General features: G+C 31.6%; 3 protein-coding genes across 3 annotated transcripts in view; 2 read left to right on the top strand and 1 right to left on the bottom strand.

The window, feature by feature from the left end:
- Positions 1-43: 43 nt before the first annotated feature.
- On the top strand, positions 44-1037 carry LOC148173733 (ADP-ribosylation factor-like protein 2-binding protein). The gene is made up of 4 exons (XM_088037811.1): positions 44-195; positions 246-543; positions 635-731; positions 785-1037. The coding sequence occupies exons 1-4, from the start codon at positions 180-182 to the stop codon at positions 854-856; spliced, it is 483 nt and encodes a 160-aa protein (XP_087893937.1). The 5' UTR covers positions 44-179; the 3' UTR covers positions 857-1037.
- On the bottom strand, positions 832-13122 carry LOC148173734 (nuclear pore complex protein Nup93-like). Its single transcript, XM_088037807.1, has 11 exons — positions 12996-13122; positions 12705-12894; positions 12478-12658; positions 12136-12426; positions 6341-6483; positions 5768-6287; positions 5507-5720; positions 1594-1964; positions 1313-1549; positions 1062-1265; positions 832-1008 (listed from the first exon to the last, which is right to left on the bottom strand). Exons 2-11 carry the CDS (start codon positions 12866-12868, stop codon positions 889-891), a joined length of 2445 nt encoding a protein of 814 aa, XP_087893933.1. The 5' UTR covers positions 12869-12894; positions 12996-13122; the 3' UTR covers positions 832-888.
- A 454-nt stretch (positions 13123-13576) lies between these two features.
- vari (MAGUK p55 subfamily member vari) overlaps positions 13577-18133 on the top strand; it is a 35624-nt gene continuing 31067 nt past the window's right edge. The window contains exon 1 of the mRNA XM_088036319.1: positions 13577-13716. Within this exon, the coding sequence (XP_087892445.1) occupies positions 13590-13716 (127 nt within the window). The 5' untranslated portion in view covers positions 13577-13589. The remainder of the gene's footprint in view (positions 13717-18133) is intronic.

Genomic DNA, 18133 nt, shown 5'->3' on the forward strand with positions numbered 1-18133 from the left:
TAATTTGACAGGTGTAGTGTAACAAAACGAAAATCCCCAAGCGCCCCGCCATATTTGAAACGTTGTCATGGCAACACGTATCAATAAAACTAAAAATGCCAAATTAATTGTGACAAACCGACTTCTATATCGTCTCTTTGGTGGTGTTTTTAAACATCTTTGAACGCGAAAGACTGAAAATGGCGAGAGAGCAATGTAAGGACGATAACGCAAATTTGCTAATTTTTTTAAAACGGCAATTTCAGGTATGCTGGAGGCTTCCGACGACCTGGATATTAGTCATCATTGTTTGGACGACAGTGAGAAGTACTTCGCTCAGGTTATTGGATGCATTGAAGATATTTTAATGGACGAGAGCTTTTTGAAATTGCACAGAGATTTTATGGAGGGCTACTGGGCAGAGTTTGACGACAGCGAGGAAAATAAACTTGTATACACTGAGATTTTCAAGAAGTACATTGAAATTATCGAAAAATACATCGAGACAGAGCTGAAGAATGTCATTCCGCATTTTAACATGTTGGAGTTTGAGTGCGAGTTGAGGTAAAAGATCTAAAACTATAATTTAGATGTTCTTCAAACATAAATAATAAAAGAACAGTAGTCGTTTAACAATGATTGTTCTAAATTTCAGAAAAAGAAGCAATGAGCTTGATGGCGAGATTTTCGAAATCCTGTCAACATTTTCCGACTTTATGTCCTTCAAGGAACAATTTTTGGACTACAAAGCTGTAAGTGGTGCAATTAAATTGTCGCTCCAATATAATGCGGTGTTTGTATCTAGATGAAGGAAGGTAAGACAGCAGACTTCTCTAAAGACCTTTACGTGATGCAATGTAAGGTAGAAAATTTCTAGCCTTTATTAGAAAAGAATTACTGGTATTAAACTTAATGCATTAATATTTCCATTTGAACTAATCTACTGTTGGTGTCCCCTGGCATTCTGTATGGCAACAATCCAGTAAAATTAATCAGTATTTTTGCTTGTTCCCTCAGATGTGATAATTGCTGTAAAACAATAAACATTTTTAGCTCTATTTTTACGTGCTTGGTGCTTTTACCTTTTCCATAGCATTATCTTGGTGTCTGCTAGGAATATACTCATTTGCTTTAATTTTCTGATAGTCTTCAAACAACATGTTCATTGTCGCTAGCAGCACATCTGGAATCACTTTACAAACATCCACGTTCAACTTCTTGAAGGCTTTTACTCGCTCCTCAACTTCATGGGGTTGGCGTGGTACTATCTGCAGATCGCTCAAAGTCTGAAAAACAAAAATTCGTTTAAATTCTTTGGAATTAATTTTTTTACCTTTAAAGCCTGTGAATACTGTTTGAAGTGATACTGATCAAAAAACACCGCCAATTGCTTCAATTTAATATAAGATGTGACAATGTTTGAGGACGCTTTGTATCCTTCCCTGGCATATCTGTCGCTCAAAATGTTTGATTTTTCTTGCAGTCGCTCTTTTAGCGAGTTTTCTTGCGGAGGCACGTGGACCACTTGTGACAATAAAGTGCAGAATAAATTTAAAACTTCTTCCTGGTTCTGGAATTATAACATTAGGAAAAACTCAGTAAAAGACAACTTACATTAGCAATATCGTAGACATCAATAGCTTCTTCAAACAGTCCCTTTTTCACCAAATTGTCTCCAATCATTTGAGCGATGTCGTCGGCGCTAATTTCGGCATTAGTGAACTGATCAATCAAACCTTTAGTTCTTAAACCATTACTTTGGATGACGCCGAGAATTCTGTTGTATTCCTTAGTTTCAATAGCCAAATCACAAACACAAATCTTGAACAGATTCAAACCATCTTCGTTTGTAAAGTTACGGAGGATGTAGAAGTAATGTAAGGCCTCATTGGGACAAGTTATCTCAAACTTGCGAACGTAAATCATGATTAGACGGGCCAGGTTTAATCTTCGGCTCGGTTTTATATCCATTGGATCAATTGAAACTAAAAAAAATAGTATTGAAATCGTGCATCAAAATTCCCACTCGTTCTCATGACACAATATACTATTAAGGTTCAAGTGAACCCACAAATGATGACATTCTCCTACGAGAGATGGCACAATTTCAGTTCAGGTGTAAAAAATAATTTTCGGATTTGTTATTTTATCCATATTTTAGTTATAGTACAACTCCAAAAACAGCTCTTTTAAATATTAGTTTTTTATAATTAAATAGTGTTACGCAACAAAGATCCAGCCACTGTTGTCTAAAAACGGAGGTTATGGCTATTCAAGCGTTAATTTTACTGATTCTGTAGTGCAAAATTGCAGTAACACTGATGTAGCACCACAGTTGGGCTATTAGCTTTAAGAATTTTACGTCCATATGAGACTTAACAGATGGTGGAAGAAGTACATCTTTTTTTTTTTGTGGGCTAAATCTTTGTTGCATAACACCATTCAATTATTGTTATCATATTAACTTTTCATTTTTTGAAATATTTTTCGGCTCTGTAACATGTTTTACGTCCGAACATGATACTAAACATATTAATTTTTATACTTCTTTAATAAAAATTATAAATGTTTACATTCATACATAATCAATGCTTTGTGAGCATTATTTCGTATAAATTTAATTGACAAAAGGTGCGTATTTCTGCAGGTGTCCAAGCATCAACAATTACTCATATGTATTTGGAAACACAAATTCTTAGACAACATTTTTCTAACATTTAACATCTAACATGGTCCGGCAACACTTTTAGACGTCCCCAAAATCGCCTTTAATTTCAAAAAAGAAAATTTATTGGATCAATAATGATGCTGATGATGATAGCATTGCTATCGAAACGCGCGTCAGCATTTTTTGTCAAATTTGGTGTTTGGGGAATAAATTGTAATTTTGATAATTTAATTTCAAAGATAAAAATGTGCAAATTTACATAAAATCTGACGCAAAAAATTGATTTTTATCACCGTTAGTTTGGCGTCGCGACGTGTAATAATGTTTAGCGATTTTTGAGTTGAGTTGAATAATTCAAATTATTTTCAGCATAACTGCGATAAAAATATATCAATTTTTATTTTAAATCTAATACAAATAGTGTGTAAAATTTGAAAAAAAAACGATCAACTTAGTTTTGAAAATTGCAAACTACATTTATTGTCCATTTATTGTAAGAAGGTCAATTTCAATTAACGCAGGCGTCTTTAATTTTTCTGGAAAATGGAATTTTTAGGCCTCAAAAGCGGCCTAAAAGTAAGTCATTTCTGGCCGCAAACATTTTCGGCCGATCTATGGTGGCGCCATCTATCCATAGTTTTGCATATTACATCAAGATACCGACATTAGCCCCAATTTTATAATTATTTGGGTAAAATCAAACCGACAAACTGCTGTAAAGTGCAACAAAGACGTGTTGAATTATTGAAAATGAACATGTCTAGTAGTGCTGCTGCAACAACATTAAAAAGCACATCAAACAAAAATTCATACAAATTGTGAAGCTACACATGCCGAAACTGCAAATGTAAAGAAAATATGAACTTTTTGAAGGATTCATAAATATTTACAATTATTCAGTTGTTATAAATGATTAAATCAACACAAGATAAATAAAAATTAATTAACTTGTAAATTTAATGATGTCGCCTAAAAAATCTTGTGTGTAACACGGCCAAAAAGTGCCATTTTGAAAAAAAAAGGCACACTTTTTGGGCTTGGTATACACAAATAACTATTTTTTCCGACTATTTTCTGCTACAAAGTGTATTTGATTGATCCTAATTTATGGTAAATACATGAGAGAAATATTTAAATAACTTGTATATTGAAAAAAAAGCAATTATTCAGGGTGATTTTTAAAAAACGGCAGGCGTTGTAGAATTTTTATTTATGAACCGATTTCAAAAATGAAAAAACAATTTAAATGATTTTTTATTTACTATAAACTGATGATTTTAGAATTTTTCTAAATGTACTAGTATTTTTTGGGCGATATTCAACTTTCTTATTTTAATTTGGCACCCATATTTTTTTTGCATAATTTGGAAGATATTAATTTTCTTGATTCAGAAAAATTCTAAAATCATCAGTTTATAGAAAATTAAAAACCATTTAATTTGTGAATCGGTACATAAATAAAAATTCTACAACGCCTGCCGTTTTTAAAAAATTACCCTGTAGATTAAAAATTTTCGATTCGCTCTTAAAAAAAATCTAAAATTTGTGCCTTTTGATTTCCAATCTTGTAATTTAGCACAGCAACAAACATGTTAATAATAGAAACCACCCATTTTTATTGCTGTAGTACCAAAATTACAGATTTTATCAAAAATAACTTTTAAATAAATTTTTGCCTTACTCTAAAGGTGAAAATTTGTAAAAATCATGATTTTTGTTTGATAATTTTGGTTCTTGCTATAATTAACCAACAACCCTTAAAGAGTAATTTCTCCAAATTTCATTGCTATCGGATCAAAATTACTAATTTTAATTAAATTGGTTAAAAATTTCTAAAATTTGTGTCTTTTGATCAACAATCTTGTAATTTGACACAAATTTTGTTGCTGTACCCTGAAAACTACCAAAATAACATATTTTAATAAGCTAGTTAACTAAATTTCGTAATTTCAAAGCTTGGGAAATATTTTAAAAATGAAGAGCTTAAAAATCAGTGATTTTTGAAGAGTTATTTTAATCATTCAATTTAATTAATAGAAAAATTCTAGCTGAACATTTTTTGAACGTTTTTTAATTTCTAAAATTCTATTATTCTATTATTATCGTCTTTTGTTATCAATAATTTCAAAAAAGATTGCCAATCCTTTCTGTTATTTGTTGATTTTTGACATTACAATAACGGTATTGTGTTATTTGACAGCACGCACCTAAAATTTATTAACTTTTACTGCCTAAATTTTTTCATTTTGGATAATTTTTAAAAAAATATTTTTTGGAAAAATAGACCATATTGCCATAGACCGTATTTTTGAATCAAGAAAATTAATATCTTCTAAATTATGGAAAAAAAATATGGGTGCCAATTTAAAATAAGAAAGTTGAATATCGCCCAAAAGATACTAAGACATTTAGAAAAATCCTAATATCATCAGTTTATAGTAAATTAAAAACCATTTAATTTGTTTTTTAAATTTTTGAAATCGGTTCATGAATAAAAATTCTACGCCTGCCGTTTTTAAAAAATCACCCTGTAGTAGATATTAACAAAAGTGATCAAAAAGTACACATATCTTAAAAACTGTAAATTCAAAAATTATAAAAAAAATTCCCACATTTTTCTGAGTCTACAAGGCAAGTCATGTTAAAATTTGAAGTGAATCTAACCACCAGTTTAAAATAAAACAGCTAAAAAGTACCTAAAAACTAAGTTTTTTGAAATTATCTGGAAAACCGCAGGACAGATTTTTTTTTAAATTTTATGTTATGATTTCGAATAAAATTGAGGATTTTTTTCAAAATTTTTGAATTTACCGTTTTTGAGATAGGGGGTACACTTGAACCTTAAGAAGAAGAACTTACTCAGCGGTGCGGTGCTCTCCCGGGAGCCGGCCAACAGATACAGCTCATTCAAAGCAATAGCCATATGAACTGCATGCACTTTATATCTTTCAATCCGTGGAAGAAACTCGATGGCTGCTTCAAACTGCCCCGTCAGAGCAAGAACTTGGAAGTACAGATGAGGTTGGTTCATGGCATCATAGTGAGTTTCGCCATACTCTTCCAGTATCATTCTCTGTTAAAATTAGTTAGAATTTGTAAAGCATATCGGTGACTGTCTACCTGTAGATCTGAATATTTGATGTGATCATCTTTGTCATAGTCCGCCCGAACTAAACTTAATTTGAGCCATAGATAATCATCGGCGGTCCGGACGACTTCTGAGTGTTCATCAACAACGTCGCAACATCCCAGGACTGCACAAACTATGCGTTTAAATGGATCAGTTTCATTGCGAACATGTCTGCGGTAGTTATATCTTATGTTGTCTTCCAGTTTGGTAATTTCAGAACTGTCTGGATTATTTAACTTCGCTTCTAAAATAGCGATGATATCTTGGAATTCTTTCTCGTTTCTCTTCTTAAGACAATAAATCGCCGCCGTTAAATCGCCACTTCTTATACAGTAGTAAACCATTGGCCATAGCGGTCGTCCGTCAATTTTATCGTCTTTTAAACCTGAATATTCCCCTTGAAGTCGAACTCCAACGTAGCTGCGAACTAATGGATAAGTTCCTGGAACTCCTCCAAGCATTGCGGTGGATAAGTTTTCGTTGATGATGTTGCTCATGTAGGTTTTATAGCTACAAAGACGAAACAAAAGAGTTTTGATTCATATCTAATGAGTTAGAATTACCGGTCTTCCAGGTACTTTTTGCCTTGCTTCACTAGTGCATTGATGACAGCAGCGGAGTTTCTGGTCTTGATTTGGTCTTCAGACTGGGGAAACGGGGGCAGTTGGGTCATATATTTGATTATATCCCACATATCTTTCACTTTCTAAAACAGAAATTAGCGTTAAGAAACTGCTGGTCAATAAAGATGATTTGGATTTTTTGTCGTTCCTGTGTATCTTAGATTTAAAAAAAAATCGCAAAATAATGTGGCATTATAATTAATTTCACTAGAATTTTTCTATTAATTAAATTGATTGATTAAAATAACTCTTCAAAAACCACTGATTTTTAAATTTCAAAATTTTAGAACAAAAACCTGAATTTTCAAAAATTTGCACTTTGTAGATAAACCACAAGTTTCCACCACTTTGACTTAAATTTCGTAATTTTGTCAGTTCAAATCATACAGTGGTATAATTTAGTGGTTTTACTACATCGGACTTAATTATCAACAGTGTTAAATTCAAAAATAAGAAATAGAATTTTTGGAAATTTTGAAACGACCAAAAAACGTTCATCACTTCCTATAAAATTCCGTAACTTTGCCAGTTTTAATCATAAAGCATTGAATTTTTGAGGTTTTGTAACTTTCAACTTGTTATCAGTTGTGCTAAATTCCAAAATCTTGGAGTAAAAAACAGAATTTGGAAAAATTTAAAAACGAACCAACATTTTCCATCACTTTTACGTATATTCAGTAACTTTGGCAGTTTCAATCGTGCAATGGTGAAACTTGGGGGTTTTATTTACTTCTTTTGACTTGATTATCAACAGTGTTAAGTTTCAAAACTTTAGATCAAGAAACAGAATTTTTAGAAATTTTCCTTTTGAAACGAACCTAAAATATCCACCACTTCCTATCAAATTCCGTAACTTTGCCAGTTTAAATTATAAAACCGTAAACTTTGGAGATTTTGCCACTTTCGACTTGTTCATCAATTGTGCTAAATTTTAAAATTGTAGAACAAAAACTTGAATTTTTAAAAATTTTCACTTTGTAGATAAACCAAAATTTTCCACCACTTTGACTTAAATTTCGTAACTTTGTCAGTTCATCAAATCATGCAGTGGTATAATTTAGTGGTTTTACTACATCGGATTTAATTATCAACAGTGTTAAATTCAAAAAAAAGAAATAGAATTTTTAGAAATTAAGAAACGATCAAAAAATGTTCAGCTAGAATTTTTCTATTAATTAAATTGGATGATTAAAATAACTCTTAAAAAACCACTGATTTTTAAGCTCTTAATTTTTAAAATATTTCCGAAGCTTTGAAATTACGAAATTTAGTTAACTAGCTTATTAAAATTAAAATATGTTATATTGGTAGTTTTCAGAGTACAGCAACAAAATTTTTGCCAAATTACAAGATTGTTGATCAAAAGACACAAATTTTAGAAATTTTCGAATCAAAAATTTTCAACCAATTTAATTAAAATTTGTAATTTTGATCCGATCGCAAAGAAATTTCGAGAAATTACTCTTTAAGGGTTGTTGGTTAATTATAGCAAGAACCAAAATTATCAAATAAAAATCATGATTTTTACAAATTTTTCATAAATTCTGTAATTTTGGTACTATGGCAATAAAAATTGGGAGTTTCTATTATTCTTAACATGTTTGTTACTGTGATAAATTAAAATATTGCAGATCAAAAAGCACAAACAGATAGACGGATCATCCGCTTATTACCCCGACTGTCTTAATTAACAAATAGACGACATTTAAAAAAAAAGATATATGTACTTAAAAACAAGCGAGTGCCACCAATCAAGACGGGCTAGTTTTTCATAAATTCTGTAATTTTGGTATTTCTATTATTCTTAACATGTTTGTTACTGTGATAAATTAAAAGATTGCAGATCAAAAAGCACAAATTTTAAAATTTATTTTTTAAGGGCGAATCGAAAATTTTCAATCTATTTAATTTTTTTTAATACTACAGTAATAAAATTTGCGGTGTCTAGTATTGTTAGCATGCTTGTTCACTGTGTCAAATTACAAAATTTTAGTTCGAAAGACACAACTTTTAGAAATTTTCGTTTTAAAAACGAATTGAAAATTCTTGTTCTTATTTATACTCCAGCAACTGTTTACAACTAATCCAGTCGCGTGCATAACGAACCAAGAGCACTGCATTTTTAACTGCTCCTTAAGGCTATGTCCTACCCCGGCCGAAAAGCATAGGAAATAGCGCAAAACGCCATTACTTTTTACGGCCACAAATTAAGAGCTGGAGTTTTGATTTTTTTTGTACGTGTAGACAATATCGAAATGTACACGGGAAACTCTGTGATTTTTAAAAATTCTTTATAGATTTATTCAAAAAAAATAAAAACTGAAAAAACGCCATGTCGTTTTACGGGCACAGTTTTAGGAATTTTTGCTTGAACTACGACTTGATAGATAGAGAATTGTATTCTACACCCGGGAAACTCCTTGATTTTTTTCAATTATGAATAGTTTTTTTAGAAAAAAATAAAATGTAATGTAAAAATGGTCCTCAATTTTCTAAAAGTCGGCAACCAACACTTCAAAATACAAATGATTTACAACCCCTCACAGCAGGGGTCTCTAATCCTAATGACGGTTCGACGACTACGGCTCGACCGAGTCGGGATTGACCATTGGAACCCCAACCTACTCACTACCGAGAGCTGAAGATCATGAATCCCATAACATTTTAATCTTATTCTTATCAGGATTATCATTACTAAATTTTGTTACCAAGCATAAAGCTGGCCCAATTACCAACGAACGAAAATTGTAATTATCAATTAAATTACACTCAAAAAAAAATCAAAGAAAATGATAGAATTATAATATCATCCTATCATGTTATGTCCTTGTAGCCATGTGATAATCACATAGTTAGCCTTTAAGCTAGGACATTTGCATAAGTGGTTGGGATTTAGAGCAACAAAATCTAATCAGATTTTTTTTATTGCACTTACAAATCCTTTTTTAAAATATTACGAAGGGGTTCATTTCTGCTCCACCGAGAGTCAATAATCTCTGGAAGCATGGCTTTAAAATAAAACTTCTCGAGATGGGTGATCATATTATTTTCCCAAAAATCATTATTTCCGTTCAACCACACAGTATTGTAAATCTATATCCGTATACACTACAAAATAACAATATTGCTTTTTAGTGATGTGGAGTTGACCCTGGACTTGATACATATACAAGTGTCCCAGAACTCGCGCCCCAGAGAGAAAGGGCTTATGGAGACAACAATTCAGAACTAAAATTTTGAAACCATAATTTTTTAACTCAAAAAATAACCGAGATAAGACAAAAAAAACTGTAGCCAATCCCGAAGCTAAACAGAATTTGAAAATTGGTAACTATGGACACATACTATCATCCATTGGTCAGTTAAGCATTAGACTCTCGTTGCCTAGGAAATTGGGATGGCCATTTACTCCACTTCTCGAATAAGCTTTCGGGATTGGTTGTTAACTTTTTATCAGTTCTCGAATACTATTAAACTTAGTCAATTTTTGTTTTGAAATTTACCATCTGTATTGCTGTCGGCACTCTCCCTTGCTCTCTGGGGCGCGAGTTCTGGGACACCCTGTATGTATCTAATGGCTTTAAAAGTATCTTATTGCTGTTCGGATCAATCGTACAAAAAGTGATTGTTTTGTTATTTATTGCATCTTTGACCATTTGGTTTTTTGCGCTATAAGCACATTTAATTTCTAGAATGCAATCAGAACCAACCAAACCATCAGGAGATGCCCCTAAAAATTTTCTCTCCGAATCAACAAACAATCCACATTGTAATACTGTTATCCCAGTGATAACTTCAAATTGTTTTCGCGCTTTCTCTTCACAATCAATGCCAAACTGAATAGACTTAGGCAGTATCTTTGGTAATGATTTGCATATAATATTTTTCACAGTGTTCGCAGTATTAGTGGTATCTCGCATCTTGCAAATTTTTCAAAAATATGTACCTAATAAGTAATTCAGTAATCTCTATGCTTTTTTCAAATGTTAGACTTGATCTTTATTGATTTATCGACTATAAATTCCAACTGGAATATAAGATACATTTCAATTTTCGAGATGCAGAAATAGTAAGGTAGTAAGGCTAAGTATTTTTTTTGAACCAAGATTTTTATTGTTTGTTGCGAATTAATCTCATATTTTCCAAAGCGATGAAAATAAAAATAAATAAATAAATAAATAAATAACAACACATATATGTAGAGATGTCCGGAAAGTGGCACACCATCTTGAAAGGAGGTAATTGGGTGGTCCTCCAAAGTACCAATAAAATGTTAAAAAAAATTGCAGACCTTCTATTTTTGCAGGAGGACCAAAAGAAAATTGCAACAATGCTGAACTGTTCTCCCAATAATTTAAATTTCTAGTATTCAAAGCCATAGTGTTGTATTGTTGGCGTTAGTCAGGTCGGTTCATGAAGGAGTAATGTAACTATGGTTTCATGTGAACGATGTCACACTGATAGAGATTGTTGATTACAAAATCTTATAAACAGTTTTCTGGCATTTCTAGCAATATTTTTTTGATTTTTTTTGCACCATGCCTTTGCGTAAAATGTTCTTTAGGTAAAAAATTCTTTTGAACCTAAAATTACTGCACAAAAATCGTTAATTTTGGCATTAAACTTTTCCATCAAAACTCGAAAAATTGAAGACATGATTTTTTTAACATTTTTCCGGTGATCTATGGCATTGTTCGATGATACAGTATCACAGTGGTGCGCGATTTTCCGGACACCTGTATGTATCGAGAGATCAAATAAAAACTCACCCTCAGTTGGGTTTGTTTCTTTTGATTCAGTCATGTGAAGTGTCGGTTAATCACATTTTCAAGACAATTTAATATAATTCTTGGAATTCTTCTAGAACGATGGATTAGCTTTCTTGCTTTTAGGACTCTACCTGTAAAACTGGTAATGACTATGGTTTTGTCGCAAACCTCACTCTAATTTCTCTACCTGTCAAAGCACATTTACACAGATTTTAAAACTAATTTTGTTTTCCAAAATAGTTTGCCTGAAATATTTTGTTTTATTTAGAAGTGCTCTAAAAACACATGCGCCAGATTTTTAAATTTGTTGCAATGGATTTTATTAATACCAGCGTAAACATTAAAGCAAAAGAAATAACAAGATGGGAAAACAGCTTTATTTTATTCATTTTAATTTATTATCATTAATGATAATTTTCCAATACATTAAATTAATTTCGAGGGACATCGTATTTCGAAATAAGAAAAATCTATGAAACAAACTTCGAACCAAGGCAAACTTACCTGCCTGGTTTATTGCTGTACTGTGGTAGAAAATATGCTAATTTTACAGACGATTTTCACCCTTATGGATGATTGGCATGTGTCAAATGGTTAGTATGTTGGGTTGCATATTTTTCAAAACACGAATTTTAGTTGAGGGGTAGAACAGCCTTAAGTGGATGTCTTATTTTAAGTGATCCAACCCTGCGGATCGAACCAAGGACACCCCTTTTTCGATATGAGAGTGAGCGGAGACGAGCAGAGTGAAATATTTTATGTAACATGTATGCAAAATAACAGTTTTTTCTCCAAAAATATTTACACACTCAGTGAATTCATACCTTCAAACCTCTATAACATCTATAGGATCAAAACTAATTTTACTATAAAAAAATTTGGGTAAATTCAAAAAATGATTCTAAAGGTTTTGTTTTTGCAAAAAATAAAATGGCAGAAATCTCAAAAATTGTGACAAATACTTACTGCATCCCTGAGTTCATTGGCCACCTGAATGAAGCTGTTTATAAGACTGGGCTTCTGCATAGAGCGAGAAATAGCCTGATTATATTCCATCACTTTCGCAGCATAAAGAGTCTCAGCAACACCTAAATTTGGGGCAATAGAAATGGGCCTTTCCATAAACACAGCCGAGTGTTTCCCAACTTCAAGGAAAGCCCCTGACGGACCCATCATTGAGTTTAATATTTTTCGTTTTTCCTGTTTCCATTCTCCTGCTTGATGTTCCCAGGAGCAATCAGAAATGGTCTTCATACACTAAAAATAGAGATAATTACAAATTTGCCTAACTTTCCCATAAAACAATACTTTATTAAATCCAGTTTCAAAAACACCCAAAATACAGTTCTGAATTTCATTTTCCAGAATCCCAACTGCGTTAACATCCTCCACTGGTTCAAGAGACTCAAATGTTCTCTTAGTGCTGATTGACTCTAACTTTTGTATAATTTTAGGTAAATCCACGCCTTTTGAACCTAACAACAAATTCCTATAAGGGTATGCAGGGAATGTCATAAACTCGCTGATAAACGTACGCTTGGATGTCTTTTGAGCCAGTTTGGGCAACTTTTGTGTACAAATCATTAGAAGCTTCCAAAACTTGCCGAATGGACCTATCAACTTTTGGGAGTTCTTTAGTGCCTTCAATATCCACAGTTATCTTCTCAGCTTCTTGCAGGAGATCAGCAAAATCACCCATTTTCACAGCAAAACACGCAACTACAACTGGAAATGAAGAAAGTGTGGTTAGAATTAGATTTTATGCCCTGTTATTATTTTTATAAATCCATTTTTAATGTTTATAGTAATGTTAGTGAGGTACTTACGTGGGGTTTAAAAACGAACACAAAAACGGCTTGGAATCATGTATTTTCGCTGAAGGTCATTCGAAAAGCCGCTAAAATAAAACCGAAAAAACTGTCAATTTGCTGCGAACTGTCAAATGTCAAAAGACAAATTGTTTTAGGAGCTTAGGCAACACAAAATACACCTTGTTGTGCCTGCAACTGCAATGGCCATAAAACTGGGATTCACTCTGATAAATTCTTGCCCTTATATTTCTCATGAAAATCAATTTTTTTACGATCGATATTTTATTACGCCAATCATGCAACCTATTGAGTGAAGACAATCTTTTTAAGATGGCCTGTCGTGCTGAACAGCACTTTAAATGCTATTCTAGTTTTATCGATAATTGTCCAGATAGCTAAGGTATTGCGTGGGTGAAGCTTCACCTGGCGATTTTTCCAGTTGCGGATTCGTCTCTAGTAATAATAACATGCACTGTTGTTACAGTCGTCGCGACGTTCAATATGTTCATAATAAAAAAGACCTATGTAATGTGAGCTCTTGTTTATTTCATTTCTAAACACGCTTTATAAATAATCACATAAACTAAAATCGTGCTGTTAATTTAGTTAATGATGGTGCGCACCTGTTACGGATTACAATGGGGTTGTAAACCCTTGACAAAGAATCGCCAGGTGGAATTTCAGTGCAAACGACTGGCCAAAAGAGGGTGCAGTTCGGCGAATTTTTCTGGATTAGGTAATTAATAAAGTGTTTTGATGTTCCTGTAGAAAACATGTTCTGTTCATATTGATAATTATGTCGTACACAAAAATTGAGTGATTTTTTTTGAATAAAATGTTTTCTGCGAGAAAATATGTTACGTGTCTCAGGTAACATACACAAATTTTGCATTTTTTTAATAAATAAATGTGCCTCTCGGGTTTCAGAAAATTACATTTTAATAACACGATTGAATATATTCGTTCGTTCTTATTTGAAAAGTGAAGTAATGATGTTTTGATCGATGTTTCTAGAACTATTAACTGTGACTGACGATAAAACAAATAAATGATAATCTGAAAATGTTTGCCCTTGTTAATTTATTCAACGTTTTATTGATGCACAACTGAAATGACAGTACACGAAGAATTGGCGGGAAAATGCATGCTTGCGGAAAATGTATGTAATATATTAACACTCGTTAAGAAATTTTGGGCGATTTTTAAAGTTGAATTACGTTAGGACTCAGAGATATTGGTGAAATAAGTTTTTTTTTCATACCCTGCGTTTGCTTTTCTTTTTTTTCAGTTTTGCTTAACAACTTGAAAAATCATGAATCACTAAAGAGACATTGGAAAGGTAATTACGCTTTCCATGGAGTATAGAAGTCGTCAAGAAAGTTAGTTTTGGCCAAAATAAAAAAAACTGGGGATGAAAACTTTAGAAAACGAATTGTTTTTAGAAAGTGTTTACACTTTTGAGGGTGCGAAACATCACTGTAAATATTTAGTTCAAGATCTCTGTTAGACTTAATAAATGTCTTAAATTCAAATCAGTTGCGCAACAAAATGTTTTTGACATTTTTTGGATAGAACTCCTAAATTGGTAGGTACATACTTTAATTTATTATTGTAATACGTCATTATAAAGGCTGAGATCTATGCTTTTAAAAGTTACAAGAATAGTTTTTAGAAATTTTTTTTTTTTTTTAATAATTTGAAGGCCCAAGAAATTATAGTTTTTCGATAAATCTCGCGTTTCTAAATGGTTTCACCGGTCAGATTGGAAGATGATAGCTAAATATTATGTCGCGACGTGAAAATTATAAGGTTCTAAGTGATTTTTTGTGAAAATTTAAATTGTCTGTTTTGCGATTTTTTTAAACATTTTCTATCATGTATAAAAAAGAAGTGAGTTAATATTTTAACAAACCAAACTGATTTTAATTGATCCTGTCATTTTTTTTAAACAAATGCTTAATAAATTAAAAAGATATCACTGATAACATGACCACTGGATCAATTTAATGCAAATGTTAGTTAGAACCTTATAGTTCTCAGGTCGCGATGTAACAACTGATAAAAAGGTATTGGTCGAGTTTTTTTTATAATTTTAACGAATTTGAAGACGTTTTCGTATTAATTTAGACAATTTGATTATCCGGAAAAAAGTTTAAGTGACGCAGATAAAAAAAAAAAAATTTCAGAAACATCTACCCTCCATTTTGTGTAAACTTTTTAACAGATATTTGTGTTTAATAGTTACTCATTGTGTTTTCCTAAACAATTATTGCTTGCGAAGATTTCCACCCTCTATTTGTTTTTATCTGAAAGCGAACTAAGAACTTTTTTCCTCATCAAAAAGATTTTTAAAATGTCTTAGCATTAAAGTCGTTTGAAACAACAAATTAGGATTATTTATGCAATGGTATTGATTTTTTTTATAAAGTTCCTTGAAAATTGAAAAGATTTTAACATTTTGAAAAACTTTTCAATGTTTTTTGTTGTTTAACTTCTAAACAATAACAGAAAGCAATGCATTTGTCAGCGTGTCTAAAAGGCAAATTCTCAATTTTTTCATTGCATGAAAATGAAAAATTGATAAAATAATTCTACTGTTACATGCAAAATTACATACAAAAATCACTAAAATCAGTGTTTTTTTGGACATAAAATCAGTTTTTCAAGTGAGTTTTATAGGTCGTTGAAAAGCTTTTCAAAACAATGTCGAGCAAACGTATAACTTTGCAAGATTTTAAGAAAAAGTGAAGAAAATAAATTTTTAGGCGACTTAAACTGAAAATGAAATTTTTAGGCCTTAAAAGCGGCCTAAAAGTGAGTCTTTTCTGGCCGCAAACATTTTCGGCCGATCTATGGTGGCGCCATCTACCCATAGTTTTGCATATTACATCAAGATACCGACATTAACCTCAATTTTATAATAATTTGGATAAAATTAAATCGACAAACTGCTGTAAAGTGCAACAAAGACGTGTTGAATTATTGAAAATGAACTTGTCAAGCAGTGCTGCTGCAACAACATTAAAAAGCACATCAAACTTAATTCATGCAAATTGTGAAGCTTCACATGCCGAAACTGAAGAACTTTTCTGAAGGATTAATAAATATTTACAATTATTCAGTTGTTATAAATGATTAAATCAATAAAAGATAAATAAAAATTAATTTACTTCAAAATTTAATGATGTCGCTTGAAAAATCTTGTGTGTATCACGGCCAAAAAGTGCCATTTTGCCCTTGCCTCGGCCATTAAAAAACGGCTCAGCCAAAAAAGAAACACTTTTTGGCCTTGGTACACAAATAACTATTTTTACTGGCTTAATGTTTTGCGGCTTGTAGTATAAATCCGACAACTTTTTGTAAACTACAGAATTTATAAAACTTTTTCTAGTAAATATTGAATACTGAAGCATACAAAAAAATGTACAAAAATTTCTATAATTTCGGCAGTAAACATTTGATTAATTTAACTGAAAAAACAAACTAAAACAGAAAAGTAAAAAGTAACACTTTTTCTAAAAAATTAGAAATATGTATAATCGACTCGTTTAGATATTTGACCGCTTAAAACCATTTTCGAAATCTGAGTGGATCATATCTTCGATTAGTATGATTAGATCAACAAATCATAAATAAAAATTAATTAACTTGTAAATTTAATGATGTCGCCTAAAAAGTCTTGTGTGTATCGGCCTTAAAAAAGGCTCGGCAAAAAAAGAAACACTTTTTGGCCTTGGTACACAAATAACTATTTTGTATCCACAGTAGAACCTAAAAAAAACATTTTTCAATAAGATCTCGGAATTCGTACTTGATAGAGCAGATCAGACTTCAGATTGGTAATCGGGGGGCTCTTCTACTTTAGAAATAACTTTTCACTTTTCCAGTACAATTTTTTTTCAAAATATTGAAAAAATTTAACGCAAAATTTATTTTTTTTATATCTAAATGACACATGTTACAAAAATTGCAAAAATCAAATACTGACAACAGTTAGTACATTTGTGTTAAATGAGTTAACGAAACTATTAGTTCTGAAAGAATTACAGAATGCTTTTGCGTCACTTTAATTTTCATTTTTGGATTGTCTTATAAATGTTCTATTAAATTAAACACAGTTATTATGAATCGTCAATACTTTTTTTAAAGCTATTTTAAAAATGAATAGGTAGGGAGGACAGGGTAATGGGAGTCACTTAAGCAATAATGTTTCTAGTGCTACACTCGTTAGTATTGTTCGAGTTTTATTTATAAAATTTTATGACCCTTTGGATAAATTTTCATAAGTAAGATAACCCACAATAAAAGTCATACGAATTTGAAACTTGCCATAAATTTCATCGTAAATTTGTTTTATGTGTTTCATGTAAATACATTTATATCCGTCCTTATTTTTCATGGTTGACAGAAATTGAAGTTGAAAGATTTGGTGGAGGCGCCGGGTAGAATAATTCTATATGTATAGCTGTAATTTTATGGTTAATGATTTTAATAAATACTAATTTCTAGTTGTTTTTGATTTTAATTTCTATTTTTTACGAAGCCATCATTGAGAATCAAAAATGTCTTCCAAGCTAAAAAAATGTTAAATCGGAATATTCAGAATAAAAAATAAAGAAAATCCGCAAGCCAGTTTATCGAAAGTTTAGAAATAATCTCACTGCCGGCTTTCAATTAACAATTAAAAAATGTAATGAGGCAAAACCACCGACGCCGAGCAAAGAATAAAGACTTTTGTGAATTTCATTGCAATGCAATTTCATTTTCTTTTTCATTTAATTTTAACATCCAATTAATGGTATTCCGCAAAACAAAGACTTTTTCAAGCTTTGTCTTTATTCCGTTATAACGATTTTCTCTTTGCGTATTATGTGGGAATAAATGTAGGCTAAGGATTAAATAGTTGGTAACATAATATTTTCACAAACATAAAGAACGTGTCCATTTCTCCATCTGAGCAAAGTAAAGTTTTTGCCGAAACTTCGTACGCTTTTATGTTCCATGAATAGCTTAGTTCATACTTTTCCTCCAACTTTACAACCACAGAGACAGCCTTGCGTTTTACCACAAACAAGCAAGTGTAATAAGACTCGACTGAGCCCATAACATTAATATCAATATTAATTTTGGCAGAAGTCCGGCCCTGAAAGCAT

This window comes from Gnatocerus cornutus, chromosome 5 (assembly GCF_029298725.1).
Source record: "Gnatocerus cornutus isolate USDA-ARS CGAHR chromosome 5, icGnaCorn1.1, whole genome shotgun sequence".
NCBI lineage: Eukaryota > Metazoa > Arthropoda > Insecta > Coleoptera > Tenebrionidae > Gnatocerus > Gnatocerus cornutus.

Coding starts and splice junctions, on each gene's coding strand:
- LOC148173733 (XM_088037811.1), top strand. Junction 544..634: donor GAGTTTGAGTGCGAGTTGAG/GTAAAAGATCTA, acceptor TCTAAATTTCAG/AAAAAGAAGCAATGAGCTTG. Junction 732..784: donor AATTTTTGGACTACAAAGCT/GTAAGTGGTGCA, acceptor GTTTGTATCTAG/ATGAAGGAAGGTAAGACAGC.
- LOC148173734 (XM_088037807.1), bottom strand. CDS start 12,868: ATGGGTGATTTTGCTGATCTCCTGCAAGAAGCTGAGAAGATAACTGTG. Junction 6,484..12,135: donor CCAATGAACTCAGGGATGCA/GTAAGTATTTGT, acceptor TTTCTGTTTTAG/AAAGTGAAAGATATGTGGGA. Junction 1,550..1,593: donor ATGTCTACGATATTGCTAAT/GTAAGTTGTCTT, acceptor TTATAATTCCAG/AACCAGGAAGAAGTTTTAAA.